The sequence below is a fragment of the Sciurus vulgaris genome (assembly GCF_902686455.1).
Source record: "Sciurus vulgaris genome assembly, chromosome: 16".
NCBI classification, from domain to species: domain Eukaryota; kingdom Metazoa; phylum Chordata; class Mammalia; order Rodentia; family Sciuridae; genus Sciurus; species Sciurus vulgaris.
In genome coordinates, this window is record NC_136477.1 from 15,868,293 (window position 1) to 15,886,710 (window position 18,418).

At 39.5% G+C, this 18,418-nt stretch overlaps 1 protein-coding gene and 2 long non-coding RNA genes across 4 annotated transcripts in view; 2 read left to right on the forward strand and 1 right to left on the reverse strand.

The window, feature by feature from the left end:
* Nucleotides 1-15,342, forward strand: part of LOC306646930 (zinc finger protein 20-like) — a 30,897-nt gene extending 15,555 nt beyond the window's left edge. The window contains exons 3-4 of one of the 2 annotated variants that reach the window (XM_079115801.1): nucleotides 12,346-12,403; nucleotides 13,144-15,342. In XM_079115801.1, coding sequence (XP_078971927.1) covers nucleotides 12,346-12,403; nucleotides 13,144-13,414 — 329 coding nt within the window. In that variant the 3' untranslated portion in view covers nucleotides 13,415-15,342. The remainder of the gene's footprint in view (nucleotides 1-12,345; nucleotides 12,404-13,143) is intronic. The other variant, XR_013760004.1, reaches the window with a different exon arrangement.
* The window catches only part of LOC306646932, a 332,017-nt gene that overhangs the window by 119,875 nt on the left and 193,724 nt on the right, over nucleotides 1-18,418 (reverse strand). The window lies entirely within an intron of this gene.
* LOC306646933 lies at nucleotides 1,793-11,821 on the forward strand. Its single transcript, XR_013760006.1, has 5 exons — nucleotides 1,793-3,443; nucleotides 3,976-4,167; nucleotides 5,662-5,811; nucleotides 7,275-7,354; nucleotides 11,700-11,821. It is a non-coding gene; the product is annotated as an uncharacterized lncRNA (long non-coding RNA).

Here is an 18,418-nt window from a genome sequence, read left to right on the forward strand (position 1 = left end):
AAAGCAGAAGTAACATCATGAAGCCTGTGGCCAAATTTAGTTATTGCAAGACAGCAACAGGAAATAGGAAGCATAACCACAATTGAACTCTTGCAAAACTTCTTGCTGATAGTCAAAGATTGGTTATGGTGGGGTCTGTGGAGAAGCTTAATTAAGATTTTTGGTGGAGAAGGAGGTGCTGTACCACTTCACCCCTCAATGATGTGTCCCATAATTTAATCTTTTAAATTAAAGAGCATCATTGTCATCTTCTGGGCTTAAAGCCTCAGATAATGCTGAAAGCTTAGTTGCTGTCCTTTGAATACCTGCTTGCATAGTAGAACTAATAGTTTTAATGCACAAGGAGCCAAACACAGGGGCAATAAACAGGTGAACAGCAGAATACCCACTGTATCAATGAAGCTCTTAAATCTACCAAGAGTTGCAAAGCATCCTCCAAATAGTGAGCTTGGCTCCCAAGCTTTAATGCCCTGCCAGCTTTGAACTGGCACATGAGCTAGTTTCCCTATGTTGCTGGCTTTGTCTTTAACTTCCTGTCCATTGTCATCTATTTGGCTGCACCAGTCTGAGCTGTTGCACTTTCCAAATACTCCCCCTTCCTCAGTCAGGAGGCAATCTAATGCCAAGAGATTTGAGACCTAGCTGCTCACATTTGGGTGTGTTGGGTGACTAGGAGGTTAAAGGCTGTGACAGTCTAATTAGTAATAACTTGTAGTACATTTTGTAAGTGAATAATCCTGTTTGCAGTAAATAGGAGTTCTGTAGCTCCAACTGCCATCTTGTGCCCAGGTAGCAGGACCACACGTGGCAATAATCCTCTGGGGTGGCCAGTCATCTTCCCCCCAAGATTGTTGACCTCCCAGATCAAGGTCCTTTCCCAAAGGACCTCTTTTTCCTTGGCCGTACATCCTCATACAAGGGAATACCGAGGTCTTTTCCAGTTGCATTGGTCAGTAGGAAAAATACAGTTTTAATAGTACCGATAGCACATGTTCCCCTCCAATTTGTTGGGAGGTGGGTGTATGCCTTTTCCCCACAGATCCAAAATAGTTCATCACGTCCTTTCCAGTTAGAAGGGGCTGGATTTCTCCAGAATTTATGGATCACAGGAATGCCCTGAAAAGACCTGATTTGCTTAGTGTCTGGACAGGTACAGTTAAAAAGAACTCTTTTCTTAGTGGGCTCTCTGTATATTAGACAATAAATCCCCAGCCCCCTGGGTGATCTGCCCTAAACCAAGTAGGTTTCTTTGGCCACCAGGTGGCATTCCAAAACAATATCCTATTACATGGGGTTTCAGGGACACTTTGGTGTGGTAGGGTCCAAATCTTCCAATACATTCTGCCAAATACTTCTGAAATGGGGTCCCCAGCCTTGGGGCCCTTCAGTTTTTGTTCCACATTGGTCTTATTCCATAGTGCTAGGGAATAAGCATCTAGACTTATTCCAGTGCAGAGCCATTCTTCACTCATGAGGTCTCCTCTGCAGACCCAACTGTTTCTAACCCAAAGTTTTGAGCAATTCTTTCTGGTAGGTCCAAAAAGAGATGATTTTTTTCCCCAAAGAAGAAGGGTTCAGATTTGGGCTTAATCTCTCATATAGTTTGGCAGCAGGGCTAGGGTTTGTAGTGGGGCTTGGTGCAATTGATCTTGTGACACTTTATATAAAATTTTCCCATGTCAGAGACTGAGGGTCTCCCGGTCAGCAATACCAATAGCAAATTCCTTTGGTTGGGGTAAATATCCTGGGCAAGTTGTAGCCCCCTTATATTGGGTTTGATACAAAAAGACTATTTTTCCTTTCCAGAGACAGTCATCCACCTATAGAATCTCTCTGGTGGGACAGGTCCCAAATATATGTTTTCTATGACCTGTTAGATATAATAGATGAATTTGACACATGGTTCACTTGATTTCCACTGTTGGGTCAGGAGTACAGCAGAGCCCCATAAGATTATCAAAGTAGACCAGACTAAATGATATACCAACATTTTGGTGAGCATATGTTAAATATTGCACATTAACAAAGTCAAACTAATAACACCAAAGAAACACTAGAAAATCTATATAAGCAAAATGAAAATGTATAAAGGAAATTTTGTTACCAAGATTCCAGTCATTAAGAGCTACCCATTATCAAACCAGTTGCAAAACCCAAACAGAGAACTATATATGTGACTGTAAGAAAGAGATGGCAATGCATTACAGCATAAGAACTGTCTGAGAGCCTGAAAGAGTCCATTTATCCTGGTGGTAAGTTTACCTTCCACCAGGCCCCCAGGTGACTGAAGCAGGGCTGTAGCTTCTTCCTCAAGTTATAGGGGTGTGCAGGCTGATGAGCCCTTGGAGTGACTAGAGCAGGGCTGATGTCCTTTTCTGGCACTTCCTTTCTCCAGATGGTCAGCTTCAGGGGTGCAGCAGGCTCTGGAGAGCATGCCCCATCCGCTGCTGCAGGCTTGAGCCAGGTGTAGTGAATCTAGGAACATATCTCTGCCACTTTTACTGCAGTGGGGTGAATGAAATAACAGTGAACGGACCCTTGCAAGGAGGTTTCAGGGACTGAATATTCCATTCTTTGTCCCAGTCTGCATTTCCAGTCTTGAAGGCGTGTGCGTCTGTGGTCAAACTTACTGGCAACCTTTCTCTAACCCATTGGGTGAGAACGTGTAAAGTTTTTCTAGAGCCTGAAGCTGTTGCCTCAGTGTTAATTCTCCTATTTCTCTTAAGTCTCCTTGCAATCCCCTGATAAGTGGGAACCTCAAATCTAATACCTTCTTGGGGCAGACAGCAGGTGTCCAGGAGGTTAATTGCCATTTAACCTCCTGAGTGTGGGCTCTGTGGTCAACTGGGGGTGAAGGAGTCTGCCTCCCTGAGCTGCTTCCCTTTTGGTTTTTTTGGTAGATTCTTGTTTTTATAGAAATTCATTGTAGTTAAGTGGTTACGATTTTTATTTCATCATTTGTCAGATTGGTTTTTCATGGTTTGATCCTGTGTGGAGAGGATGGTGAGGTCTGGAGAAGCAAAGAGAATTCTTAAATGATCTGTTTCAAACTAAGTTTCAGGATGCAACATCCATGGACTCAGATTAGTCTTCAACGTGCTTCTCGTTTTTTAACAGTCAAGTGTTAGGGAGACTCTGTGAGCATAAAGAAGGATGTCAATGTGGAGAAAGCTTCAGCCACACTCCAGATGATGTTGTGAACACAGATATTTGTGAACACAATATTTTTCCTGGAGTAAAGTGAAGTAAAAGCCATATGCATGGGAAGTCTTCATTTCTCCTTAACTACTTAATGTTCCCCTCAGAGCTCACATCCCTGCAAACCATGTGAGTCTCTGGAATGTGAAGAGAACCTGTACAGGTTTCAGGAATGTGGCAGTCATTATTTATCATGAATGCTCAAGAGCATGGAAGAACTCACACTGGAGAGAACCCTTGTATAGGTGAAGAAAGCAGGAAAAGCTTTCCTGCTTCCAATTCCCTCCAAAAACATGACAATTCTCATACTAGAAAAAAACCCTGTGTATATAAGCAGTGTGGAAAAGCCTCTCTTGGTTCCTCTTCCCTTAAAATACATGAGAGAACTCTTATTGGAGAGAAATGTTTTATATGTAAGGAGTGTAGGTAAATCCAATTCTTTTCACAGACACAGAAGAGCACATTCTGGAGAGAAACACCCATGTATATAAGCAATGTGGGAAAACCTTCAGATGATGCCTTTTCGGTCAATTACGTGAAAAATCCCACATTGGAGAGAACCCCTATGTATGCAGCATTGTGGGAAAGCCTTTCCTTTTCCTGGTGCCTGTAGGAGACATGAAATAATTCACACTGGAAAGAAATCTTCTGTATGTAAGCAGTGTGGAAAACCCTTTCATGCTCCTCTTCCCTTAAGTTACATGAAAAAAGTTAAACAAGAAGAACTCCATTGCATATGGAAAAGTATTCAGGCATTTTCATTCTCTTAAAATGCAGGAAAACACTCACACTGGAGAGAAACTTTATGTGTGTAAGGAAGATGGACAAGCCTTTCATTGTCCCAGGTCCTCGGAAAGCATAAACTCATACTGGAGACAAATGCTATATACCTAAGTAATGTGGACACACCTTTCCTTGTTCCTCTTCCCTGAAGATACATGGAAGAATTCATGCTGGAGAGAAGCCTGTGTATGTAAGCAGTGTAGAAAAGGGTTTCACTGTTCCTCTTCTCTTAAAACACATGAGAGAACTCACAGTGGAGAGAAACTATGTAAACAATGTGAGAAAGCCTTCAAGGGATGCAGTTACATTAAAAAAAAAAAAAAAAAAAAAAAAAAAAAACTTGGAAAAAACTCACCTTGGTGAGAAATTCCTTATACACAGCAATGTGGGAAAGCTTTGTCAATCCAGTCAGATTCCCATACATGAAGCCACTGATGGGTAGACAGTGAGCCTGCATAAAGAAAACTCATCGCATGAATTTTCTAGCAAATATGAGAATGTACAATGGAGAGAACGTATTGAGGTCAAATATGTGGGAGTGCCTCGAGTCATCTTGGCTCAGTATACACTTATAAATTAACACAGCATAGGGAAATATCTGGCATAGAAGAGATGGGTGTAGACCATTGGTTCCCCATGTGCAAGAATGCACGTTAGATCCAAACCCCGTGAATGTGCAAAAAGACAAGAATGTTGTCAGTTGTAATGAAGAGTTCGGAGTCTTATGAGAATCCCTCATTTAGTGAAGTACTATAAGTGTAAGTAATATGAAGAATTTGACACAAATTTATTTCAAAATCCTAACTTCTATACCTTTTTGATATGTACTTTATGCATTTGTTGCCTATAGTTTCCATACTGTGCAATAACATTGATAATCACCTCCATAATATTCCAGAGGTGCTTCCTCCAATCTAACTGTAACTTCATACCCATCAATCAATCTCTTAGTCCACTCCCACCCCCAACCATCCTTAGCACTTGGAAACCACCATTCTAGTGTCAGCTTCTATGAGATGGACATTTTGATTCCATATATGATGGAATGCACAGTACTCTTTCTTACTGTGTCTCAGTTCACTTAGCATAATGATATCTGGTGTGCATGGGTGCATGTGTAGTGATGGAGATCAAAACAAAGGCCCCTTGCATGATTGGCAAGTGCCCTACCACCAACCTCCATGCCCATCCTTGATTACTTTTGGTTGGGTGAATACTATCACTGTGAATATATGCCACATTTTCTTTATCCATCCATCTGTTGGTGGGCACTTTCCATATCTTGACAATTATGAGTAGTGCTGTGATGGATTTGGAGATGCATAATCTCTTTGACATTCTCATTTCATATCATTTGTATCTATACATAGTGGAGAGATTTCTGGGTGATAATGTAGTTCAGTTTTTTTAGGGTTTTTGTGTTGTTTTGTTTTTGAGGAACCTCCATAGTATTTTTCATGATGGGTGTACTAATTTACATTTCTATCAAAAGTGTTGGAGTTTCCTTTTTGCTTACTTTCTTCCCAGTGCTTGTTACCTTTACTCTTTTTGACATTACCTACTCTTAGCAGGTAAGATATCTCAGGCTTTATTGGTGGGGGGGTGGGTGCAGTACTGGAGATTGAACCTCGGGGCACTTAACAGTGAGCTACATCCCAGCCTTTTATTTTACATTTTCAGACTGGATCTCACTAAGTGGCTTGGGGTACTCCTAAGTTCCTGAGGGTGATCTTGAACTTGTGATCCTGCTGCCTCAGCCTCCAAAGTGCCTGGTACTGTGTATGCTACTGCACCCAGCTCATTGAGCATTGGACTTGCATTTCCCTGATGGTTAGTGATGTTCATCATTTTTTTTTTCATGTATTGCTTATCCATTTTTATGTCACAATTTGAGAAATGTTTATTCAGATATACTTCCCATTTTTAAATTGGTATTTTTTTTCATATTGAGGTTTGGATTTCATGATATAATCTAGGTATCAACCCCTTACCAGATGTGTATGTTGCCAATATTTTTTTTCTCATTCTGTTCATTTTCTCTGTACTATGTTGGGTATGTCCTATGTTGTGCATAAGCTTTTTATTTTTTTGAAATCCCATTTGTCTATTTTTGCTTTTATTTCCTGTGCTTTTTTGGTGGGACACATCCCAAAAGAGGCTTACCTGCTCCAGCATCCTGCAACCTTTCCCATGTGTTTTGTTCTAGTAGCTTCAGTGATTGAGGTCTTCCATCGAAGTCCTCACTGTATTTTGCATTGATCTTTGTGACTCCTGTGAGGTAGGGGCTGTTTTGCATATGGGTTTCAGTTTTCCTAATGCTGTCTATTGAAGATAGAGGAATTTGACCTTTGGCGATTCAGAATGTGCTCCATTTCACCAATTTTAGGGACATGTACAGGATGTTTTTGTTTCTCTGTTGATCCATCCTACTTATGTAGGAGCACTGTCTGCTGTCATAAATTGTGACATGTCTTCATAATAGTTGGCCTTGCTGTGAGTGTGAAGCTGACTCCAGTATTCAGGATGAGTTTTCGCCTTTCTTACTTCCCACAACTTGTGAGGTCTTTGCTACAGCGTACTGGACACTGTTTTCCATAAATGGAGATGCTTCTCCTCTTCTGTTGGGATTACATTCTGATGAACCATGGTAAGGTCAAAACATAAAGGACAGATGCTCTTAATACCCCTAGTGAACCCCAAAGCTTGCCTTAAAATATATTCACTGACATTAGCCTACTGTTGAGCAGTCATCCCACACAGTGTCTAAAGTGTCCAACACCCCTTGGAGTTCATGGAACACTGTGTAGGAACAGGTCATCAGAGTGTGTTCCTGCATGTCTCTATGCTGGCATGAGAACCAACTGTGGAAATCAAAAATGTGTCCCAAGCACATTCTCTTTCTCACCTTCTTACTATGAAATACTTGTAGTTCAGACCATCATGAGTCCGTGTCTATCCCTATTTCAATAAAAGCACAAATGATGGAGGCAGGAGATGGAAAGCAAGCCTCAGGTCAGCAACCTTGCTTTTATTCTGCAATGTGGTCCATCGATCAGGCATCCCATTGTCTGGGTATGGAGCTGCCCCCTGATTTACAGAAAGAGTCTGGTTTTTATAGTTTCATTGGAGACTTCAAAGAAGCAGTTTTGACAGTCAGGGGAAACTTTAACTTAGGATGTTAGTTATAAAAAGTCCAACACCATTATCACTGGGAAAAGCTCACAATTCGGTGCTCACTGCTTATCTTCTTTAGTCTGTGACCCATTGTTCACTATTTGCTTTTCTTCTTCCAGGACTCATCTGTAGTGGAGAAGGGTAAATGTCCAGGCTCCAGCATTTCAGTATTTGCCTCCTACCTTCAAGATGCACTGGGGTGAGGAAAGAATTTACTGGAAGGTTTAATGTTTGGTTAATTTTCCTCCTTCCTTCCGGGCCACATTGTCCTGGGGGAGCTGTGTTGTAGGAAAATTATTTTCCATAAACCTTCAGTATATAAATCCCTTACTCCTTCACAAAGTATATGCTACTCATCTCTCATTTATTTATTTTTCAGCTCTGGGAATTGAACATCAGGGTTGCTCTACCACTGAATTATGTCCACAGCCATTTTTATTTTTCAGTTTGTGACAGGGTCTCATTAAATTGCCCAGGCTGGCCTCCAACTTGTGATCCTCCTGCCTCAGCCTCCAGAATCACTCAGATTACAGTGCACACCCCTGCACCTGGACCACTACTTCTCTATTTTTATTTTATTTATTTATTTATTTGTGGTGCTGGGGATTGAACCCAGGGTCCTGTGCTTGTAAGGGAAGTACTCTACCAACTGACCCATATCCCCAGCCCTCTATTTTATTAAAGGCAGAAATATCCTCTCTAATCAAAGAAACTTGTAGGTAGAAGTTAAGCAAGTACATTTTTTTTGTCAGTAGGATGCAATAATATAGCTTAGTACACTTTATATTTTATTTATCCTTTTAAATATTTTCATGTAAAATTTTACATATATATTCACATTTGTATTCAACTATATGAATAGAAATGTTCAAACCCAGTATTATTGTGTTGTGTGGTGGGGATTTTTAAATCATCCCTATTTATGGGATTACAGTCTTTGGGTAAAATTCAACATCTTCTGTTTTCTTTAGCCTCCAGGGAACTGATCCAGTCAGAATGCAATTTTATACCTAAAAAAGTTGGAGAATGGCAGACTGAAAAAAAGACACCTTTGGTTTCTGCCTCCTGGAGTGAAGGGTTTATGAATTTGAGACTTTTTTTCGGTGTACAATGCAAGTTTTGCTTTTTCTTTTTAATCTTTGTCCCAGATTCTGGCACAGAGGATTTCCTTAGGATTTCCTGGGTAAAAGGAGTTTTGTTGACTCTGGAAGGTGAGCCTGTTTCATGTAGTCTGTGAATTTATTGTGATGATATAACTGAGGGTGTTGCCTACAGATGACTTTAGAATGAGGACCGGTTAACAGAGAGCACACTCAGAACTTTTGGTCTGACACCTGCAGTGAGGACAGTGTCATCGGACCGAGCTCTGACCTTGGAATCCTGCTCACTCTGTGTCAGACTTGAATGGTAGGACAGCCAGCCGGTGTTGGAGAGTAGGTTGGTGTTCAGCAAACACCACACATGTGATGTCAGAAAGGTTCCACGGGTCCACAGCCGCATCTGACTGGAGATAAGTGAGTGGTCACTGGTTAGAATTGAGCCTGTGGAGCAGTGAGCCTTTCCACATTGGAACGAGGGTCAAGTAGGGTGTGTGGAGGTCCCAGAATTCACTATTGTGGCTTGTCACTCACTTGTGGGAGTGAGCCACCTGTGCTGCATCTGCACTGTGAGAGTGGTCCCTAAGCTTAGAGATGGGTTTAAGGTTGTGAGTGTGGATTCCCTTGGGAACTGTGGGTGAAGCAGGCTGCTTCCCTGAACTGCTTCCTTTTTATTTTCTTTATAGAATGTTGTTTATTTAGAATTCCAGTTTAGTTGATCATTTAGGAATGTTCTTCCATGATTTGAGTTTAAAATTGGGCTTTCTTGGTTGGACCTCAGGAGATAGAACTATGGTCTGAAGAAGCAAAAAGGATTCTTGAAAAAAATTATTGTTTCAGAGTCAGTTTCAATAAGATTATCAGCATTCATGGAACCATCACGCAGGTGAATAAATAGGCTGTGGTCAATTCTTTTGTGTCTTACTGATCTCATCAAGTTGTGCAGGCAGGGGTGAGTGCAGGGTAGATATTTTGAGCATCCTTTATGACTTAACCACATGTTCACTCCAAAACTTGGTTTTGGCTCATTGAAATTTTGAATGAGTTAATATTGTCTTTTGTATACCATGCGTTATGCTACAAAAGACTTCTTAAATATTTTTATAAGTCCTTGCTTGCATGTATTATGGCAGGTAAGTCTGTCGCTAAACTAGTACATTCACTCATTCCACTGCCTATAGAACTTGGGTTGCTTCAAGTTATTTGTGTGCTGTTGCCAATATTCTTGATTTTGTCCCCAAATGCTACTCTTTTCAAGTTTTTTTAAAAGAATGGTGAACAAGGGCTGGGCTTGTGGTTCAGTGGTAGAGCACTTACCTAGCATGAGTGAGGCACTGGGTTTGATTCTCAGCACCACATATAAGTAAATGAATAAAATAAAGGTCCATCAACATCTAAAAAAATATACATATAAATTTAAAAATAGAATGGGAAAAATTTGCAGGTGTGTAGATAGATGATGGATACATGTCAATTCAGTAGGACATTGTGATACTCTGCATGAATTTATCATCTGACTTCATGAGTCCTATATATTATTTTTTTTTTTGTACCAGGTATTGAACTCAGGGACAGTTAACCACTGAGCTACACCCCCCAGCCCTTTTTTCTTTTTTGGTATTTTATTTCGAGACAGGGTCTCACTGAGTTGCTTACAGCCTTACTTGGTTGTTGAGTCTGTCTTCGAACTGTGGTACTCCTGTCTCTGACCCCTGAGCCTCTGAGATTACAGGTGTGTGCGCCACCACATCAGCAATGGATGTGTTTATTTTTGTGAATTGTCAACACTTGGAATGATCCAATCTATTTATTTTTCTCCATCTAGCAGTACACACCATCTCTGTATGGTTATATCTTGTTTATATTAATTACTCCTTGGCATTGAGCATTTTTCTTCTGTATTCATATTTTGTGAAATCATTTCTGTCTCTGTCTTCTTGTGCTATATAAGTGGCATTTTTTGTTTGAAGTTGAATTTTTTATACTTGATATTATACCAAAATGATGAATTTCTTTTGTGTATTAAGCTCATGTGTGTCGTCTTGCCTTTCTACAATCCCATATTAATTACAGGAGTTTTCATTGGTTCTTTTGGATTTTCTAAGTAGGCAGTAGTGGCATATGTGAACAAATATATTTTTATTTGTTCCTTCTCAGTTTCAATGCCTATTATTTTTCTTACTAGCCTTCTATTCTCTCTGCATTTGTTGATTTGATCTTAGGAATTTTGTTGTCACCTTTTTTTTTTTTTTTTTTTTTTTTTTTTTTTTTTTTTTTGATGGTGCCGGGGATTGAACACAGGGCTTTTTGCAAGCTAGACAAGCATTCTACCAACTGAGCTATATGCCCAACCAGTAGTTTAGCTTTTTGAAATGATGAATTACATTAGTTGATTTTGTAAATGTTCATTGTTACTTAAGGTAATTCCCACTTGGTTTTGTTGTGTCATTCTGTTACACATGGATTGTTATAATTTACCATTTTTTGGTTGAGGACTTAAATCTTTTTTATAAGAGGATTTTTGGTTTTTGGTACCAGTAATTTTGTACCAGCAGTGCTGAACCACTAAGCCATATCCCCAGCCCTTTTTATATTTTATTTTGAGACAGGGTCTTGCTAAGTGGCTTAGGACCTCGCTGAATTGGTGAGGCCAGCTTTGCTCTTGGGATTCTACTGCCTCAACATCCTCAGCTGCTGGGATTACAGGAGTATGCCACCATGCTCAGCTAAGGGTGTCTATTTTTGTTTCTTGTTACATATCTAGTTTTTATCTTGGCCTGTGAGCCTGATAGCATCAATTGTTAAGCAGTTCTTCCTCTGTTACTTGGAAGAGATTGTGGATGGTTATTGTCATATTTTCATTAGATCTTAGAATAAACCAGTGATGTCATGTGGGACTGATCCTTCTTGTTTTTGTCAGTTGTTTTAGTCACTGGGATTGCAGGTATGCACTATTGTGCCCAGCTGAAGAAATTTTAAGTATTACCTATCAGACCAACTCATTAGAGGTTGATTCCCCAGAGTGTATTTGGGGGGCTGATGAGATAGGGAACCTCTGAAAAGCATGTCAGTATCACAAACATGGAGAGGACCAACAGGACTTAAACAGGCTGGATTTCGTTAGGATAACCCTGCTTGGGAACCCCAATTCCCTCCTTGAAGTTAAGCTGGTGAGGTTCATCCCGACAGTAGTTCCCAGATACCAACAAAGGTCAAAGTTTGTTCTCAAATTCCTAAGAATATGTTGTTTCGGGGCAGCTACTGTTATATTTTTATTTATTTATTTTTTGTTGGGGGAACCAGGGATTTAATTCAGGGGAACTCAACCACTCAGCCCCATACCCAGCCCTATTTTGTATTTTATTTAGAGACAGGGTGTCACTGTGAATTGCTTACTGCCTCACCATTGCTGAGGCTGACTTTGGACTCTCGATCCTCCTGTCTCAGCCTTCTAAGCCACTGGGATTAAAGGCATGTGCCGCACCCAGATGCTACTGTTACTAATTACATTACATAACTGAACTTTGCTGAGAGAAGTACTAGAGACCAGTGTACAAAGAGAATTGGAGTGACCCAGCACCATGGCAACTGTTCTGTTCTCCCTGTTACTCTACCAAGTAGGTAAAGTCCAGCTTCAGAATTGCCGTGTGAGAGGATGTGAGCATGGCTGGAGAGTGAGAGTGTGACAACCAGGTGATGGAGTATTGGGAGGACCTAGTGTCATGTGAAACTCTCACACAATGAGTCCAGGTCTCCAGTGCCGTGTGTCTCATTTCCTCCTGGGAATACCTATGGGATGTTTTAGGAGTCAGTGACCTTTGAGGATGTGGCTGTGAACTTCACCCTGGAGGAGTGGGCTTTGCTGGATCCTTCCCAGAAGAAGCTCTTCAGAGACGTGATGCAGGAAACCATCTGGAACCTGACCACTATGTTACTTGCTGATCAGTGCTGTTCCATGATCTGGAATATGGAAAGCCCACATTGTGGTGACTCTACTGGCATGGTGACATTACACAACAGATCTGCAAGTCTCTGATAGTTTTTATGTAATGTTAAAATAAGTCATAATACTTTTTCTGTGTCTACATTTTAGGAAAACAATGGAAAAATCAGGCCGTGGATGATCACTATAATTCCAGAGGACATTTAAGGTAATTGAACTCACCAGAGAAGGCAGCATCCCTCACAAATCTTGGAGTAACTTATAAAAAATTTTAAAAAGAAGGAAATGATATGTGGCAAGGGTCAAACTGATTTAATCTATGTTTTCTTACAACAGTGCTTACAAGTTGAGCGTCCATAATTGGAACATTTAAAATCCAAAATGTTCCTGTAGGGACATCATCTGCTACACTGAATTGACCACAATTAACACTTTCCAGTAGTTTCTTATATACAACCTGTGTTCCATACACAAATTATTAGAAATGTATGAAATTGCCTTCAAAGGGGTGAGTCTCATTTTGAAGATATCTTACTGTGTATATGCAAATATCACAAAATCCAATCTGAATTTTCTCTATTCATTTATTTAACATAAGCAGTACTCAAGTTTAATTAAATGTGATAAACACCTTGAGGATTAAGAAAATACTTAACTCAGAAAGAGTATTAAGAACCCATTCTGGGTGATGATACAAACCTAAAATCCTAGCAACTTGGGAGGCTGAGGCAAGAGGACCACAAGTGGGAGAACAGCCTCAGCACTTTAGTGAGGCCCTGAGCAACACACTGAGACACTGTCTCAAAAAAAAAAAAAAAAAAAAAAAAAAAATACACAACTTTAAAATAACTGGAATGTAGCCCAATAGTAAATCCTACAAGACATAAAACCAATTCTTCTGGTAAATCATTAATAAATTCTTAGTAATGTGCTTTTCTTTCTTTGCAGAAAGCAAGCAATAGAGAGACTCTGTGAACAGGGAGAAGATAGTCAATGTGGAGACAGCCACATCATAGATCCTCTTGCAAACAAGACAAGTTCTTCTGGAGTAAAACCAAGTGAACACCATGTGTATGAATTCCTCATTGCTCATTCTTCCCTAACCATGCTCCTGACAGCTCACGCTGGACACAAAGCACATGAGTATCAGGACCATGGAGAAAAGCCATGTGACTATAAGGAACATGGGAAAGCCTTCCATTATTGCCAATATTTTTAGAAGCATGAAAGAACTCACACAGCAGAGACACCCTGTGTGTGTAAGCTCTGTGGAAAAGTCTTTCATTGTCTCAGATTCCTTCAAACACATGGAAGAAGTCACATGAGAGAGAAACTTCATGTGTGTAAGCAATGTGGAAAAGCCTTTGGTTCTTACAGTTACATTAAAAAACATGAACGAATTCACAGTGGAGAGAAACCTTATATATGTAAACAATATGGAAAAGCCTTTAGTTCTTACAGTTACATTAAAAAACATGAACGAATTCACAGTGGAGAGAAACCTTATATATGTAAACAATATGGAAAAGCCTTTACTTTTCTCAGTTCCCTTCAAATGCATGAACAAACTCACAGTGGAGAGAAGCCCTATGTGTGTAAGCAATGTGGAAGAGGCTTTAGTTCTTCTAGCCACATGAAAATGCATGAAAGAATTCACAGTGAAGAGAAACCTTACACTTGTAAACAATGTGGGAAAGCTTTTCATTTCCCCAGATCCCTTCAAATACATGAAATAACACACAATGCAGAGAAGCCCTATGTGTGTAAGCAATGTGGAAAAGGCTTTAGTTCTTCCTATTACATTAAAAAACATGAACAAATGCACAGTGGTGATAAACCTTATGAATGCAAACAATGTGGGAAAGCCTTTTGTTTTCCCAATTCCCTTCAAATTCATGAACAGATTCACAGTGGCAAGAGACCCTATGTATGTAAGCAATGTAGAAAAGGCTTTAGTTCCTCTAGCCACATCAAAACACATGAACAAATTCACAGCGAAGAGAAACATGTAAACAGTGGGAAAGCATTCACTCATTCCTATTAGGTCAGAAGACATGAAATAACACATACCAGAGAATAAGCCTATGTATGAAAACATTGTGGCAAAGCCTGCAGTGATCCCAATCTTCTCAGTCAACATAAAGGAATTCACAGTGAAATTAAAACATGCATGTGAGCAGTGTGGGAAAGCCTCCAGTCATTTCTCCACCCTTAAAATACATGAAAGAATGCACACCAGGAGAAACCCTGTGTGTGTGTGTGTGTGTGTGTGTGTGTGTGTGTAAGGGAAGTTGCAAAGCCTTCATCCAGTTTACCTTCTCAAACTCAGAAGAACTCACACTTGAGAAACTCCATGAGTGTAAACAAAGTGAGAAATCCTTTACTGTTTACAGTTCTCTTTGATACCATGAAAAAATTCATAGTGGGGAGGAAACTAAATGACGTAAGCAATGTGAGAAACCCTTTTTTCTCAGATTCTTTCAAGTACATGAAAGAACACACTGGAGAGTAACCTTGAATACAGAAAAATGGGAAGTCTTTATTATCACATGAACTGGTTAGCACACATGAGAATGCAGGTGCAGTAACTTGTATTGTTGCAGAGGAGTTGGGTACACTTATCATCTCAGTTCGCTGTATCCATACAAATGAGCACAGTATGCAGTTATGCAATGTAACATTCAAAATGAGATGTGCAATGATCTCCATTTGACTCACATGTTAGAAATCAAAGTGGATCAAAACCCTGTGTTGTGAATAATTCTTAGAAGAGAGGTGTCAGATGTAACAGTTTCAGAGTCCTATAAAAATTCCTCATGTAGCAGAAACCTATGCATGCAATTGATGTGAAGAGCTTGGTGCAAAATAATTTGCTTAGAAGTCTCTAGAAAATGTGCTACCTGGAGGACATGTCCCACAAATTATACTGTGTTCACCAATAATTCATTCTTAAAGTAGGTCTCTGCACTGTGTGTTTCTGATTTGTATTCTTGAAATAAAGATCAAGGTGAAACACATCTGCAAGTTTTGTTTAGGCTATATTATTTGAGTGTAGGGGTTCAGCCACATCCAGCATGGATGAGGGAAGGGGAGAACATCCTTGGCTATAAATCAGTTACTAATAAACTTATCTGAAGAATAAACACAAGAGCCAGTACTCTTCTCAAATGGAAGGGGTGTGGCAGATCAGTCCATACCAGGTCTGGCCTCCAACAACATGGAGGAGCACACCTTCACCTTTATTTATAGTCATACAGGTAAAGGGCCCAGACCAGGAGGGGCTTCTTCTGTGAGGAACAGGATGAGGTGGAGTTAGGGAAGCCATTTGCTTAGGGAATTAGCTCGTCCTCAGATGGTGAGCCCCTCCATACAGGACCACCTACTCCCGAGTCAGACCTCTGTGACCCATGGCTCAGCCAAGTCTGATTCTGCTAGACATGGATGGCTCCCCACATCCGAGTTTAGTGTATTTTTAATCAAACCAGGTAATTAGCCTTCTAACATTTTGAGGCATGTTGGCTCCAAAGCTAATTGATGTGATGTGTATTTCTAATATGCCATTAGGTTTAATTTGTACATAGTTTTTAAATAATGTGGTTAATGGGTCATTGAAGAATAAGTTTTTGTTCATTGCTGCCAATTTCCCACTGGCCTCACATGATGGGTTTTGCATACCCTTTTTTAAATATACACATGCAGATATATATATATATATATATATTCTATAAATATTGATGTGTCTGCATCACTGTAGTACACTGATTTTAAGTCCTTTGGGTGTAAACAGGAGTGGAATAGCTGGATCACATGGTGGTTCTGTTCCAAGTTTTCTGACGAATCTCCATGCTGCTTTCCAAAGTGGTTGCACCAGTCTGCAGTCAGACCAGTAATGTATGAGTGTACCCTTTCCCCAGCATCCTCACCAACACTTATTATTGTTTGTTTTCTTAATAATTGCTGTTCTGACTGAAGTGAGATAAAATCTTAGAGTAGTTTTGATTTGCATTTCTCTAATTGCTAGAGATGATGAACATTTTTTCATGTTCATTGATTGTATTCTCTATATATATGTGTGTGTATATATATATATTTAGTTGATGGATTTTATCTATTTATATGTGGTTCTGATAACACATGCTAGGCAAGCTCTCTACCACTGAGCCACAACTCCAACCCTGATTGTATTTCTTCTGTGAAGTTGTTCAGTTCCTTAGCCCATTTATTGATTGGGTTATTTGTTTCTTTGGTGTTTTTTTGACTTCTTTATATATCCTGGAGAATAGGGCTCTATCTGAGGTGTGTGTGGTAAATATTTTCTCCCATTCTGTAGGCTCTCTCTTTACGTTATTGTTTCCTTTGCTAAGAAACTTTTAGTTTGAATCCATCCCATATTTTTATTCTTTGCTTTTTGGGGGGAAGGGGTACTGGGGATTGAACTCAGGGGCACTTGACCACTGAGCCACATCTCCAGCCCTATTTTTATTTTATTTAGTGACAGGGTGCCACTGAGTTTCTTAGGGTCTCCCTAAGTTGCTGAGGAAGGAGGATCAAGGGTTCAAAGTCAGCCTTTGAACCCTTGATCCTCCTTCCTCAGCCTCCTGAGCTGGATAATAGGTGTGCCCACTGCACCGGGATATTGATTCTTAATGTTACTTTTTGTGCTTTGGGAGTCTTGTTAAGGAAGTCAGGTCCTAAGCTGACTCGATGAAGATTTGTGCCTACTTTTTCTTATTAGGCACAGTGTCTGTTTTAGTGCCTACATCTTTGATCCACTATGAGTTGATTTTTGTGCAGGGTGAGAGATAGAAGTTTAATTTCATATTGTTACATATGGATTGCCAGTTTTTCCAGCACCATTTATTGAATAGGCTCTTTTCTCCCATGTATGTTTTTGGCACCTTTGTCTAGTACAAGATAACCATATTTATGGGAATTTGTCTCTGTGACTTCTATTCTGTACTACTTGTCTACATGTCTATTTTGGTGCCAATACCATGTCATTTTTGTTATTATTGCTCAACAGTATAGTTTAAGGTCTGGTACTGTGATGCCTCCTGCTTCACTCTTCTTGCTAAGGATTGCCCTGGTTATTCTGGGTCTCTTATTTTTCCAAATGAGTTTCTTGATTGCTTTTTCTACTTCTATGGAGAACATCACTGGGATTTTAATAGGAATTGCATTAAATCTGTATAATAATTTTGATAATATAACCATTTTAACAATATTGATTCTGCCTATCCAAGAGCATTGGAGGTCTTTCCATCTTCTTCAATTTCTTTTTTTAGTGTTCTGTAGTTTTCATTGTAGAGGTCTTTCACCTCTTTTGTTAGATTAATTTCCAAATTTTTTTTTTTTTTGAGGTGATTGAATGGGGTAGTTTTCTTTATTTCTTGTTCAATGGATTCATTACTGATGTGTAGAAATGCATTTGATTTACGAGTACTGATTTTATATCCTGCTACTTTGCTGAATTTATTTATGAGGTCTAGAAAATTTTTGGTGGAATTTTTTTGGATCTTCCAATTACAGAATCATGTCATTGGCAAATAGTGATAGTTTGATCTCTTCTTTTCCTATTTATATCCCTTTAATTTCTTTTGTCTGTGTGATTGCTCTGGCTAGAGTTTCAAGGATGATGTTGAATAGAAGTAGTGAAAGTGGGCATCCCTGTCTTGTTCTAGTTCTTAGAGGAAATACTTTCAGTTTTTCTTCATTTAGGACAATGTTTGCCATGGGCTTAGCATAGGTAGCTTTTACAATGTTGAGGTATGTTCCTACCATCCTTAGTTTTTCTAGTGTTTTGAACATGAAGGGGTGCTGTATTTGATTAAATGCTTTTTCTGCATCTAGTGAGATAATGATATGATTCTTTAAGTCTGTTGATATGATGAATTACATTTATTGATTTCTGTATTTTGAACCAACCTTGCATCCCTAGGATGAACCCTACTTGATTATGGTACACAATCTTTTTAATATGCTTTTGTATGTGTTTTGCCAAAAATTTATTGAGAATTTTTGCTCATCAGGGATATTGGTGTGAAGTGTTCTTTCCTTGATGTGTCTTTGTCTGGTTTTGGTATCAGGTTGATACTAACCTCATAGCATTAGTTTAGAAGGGTTCCCTCCTTTTCTATTTCATGGAATAATTTGAGGGATATCGGTGCTAATTCTTTTTGGAAGGTCTCATAGAACTCCACTGAGAATCCATATGGTCCTGGAC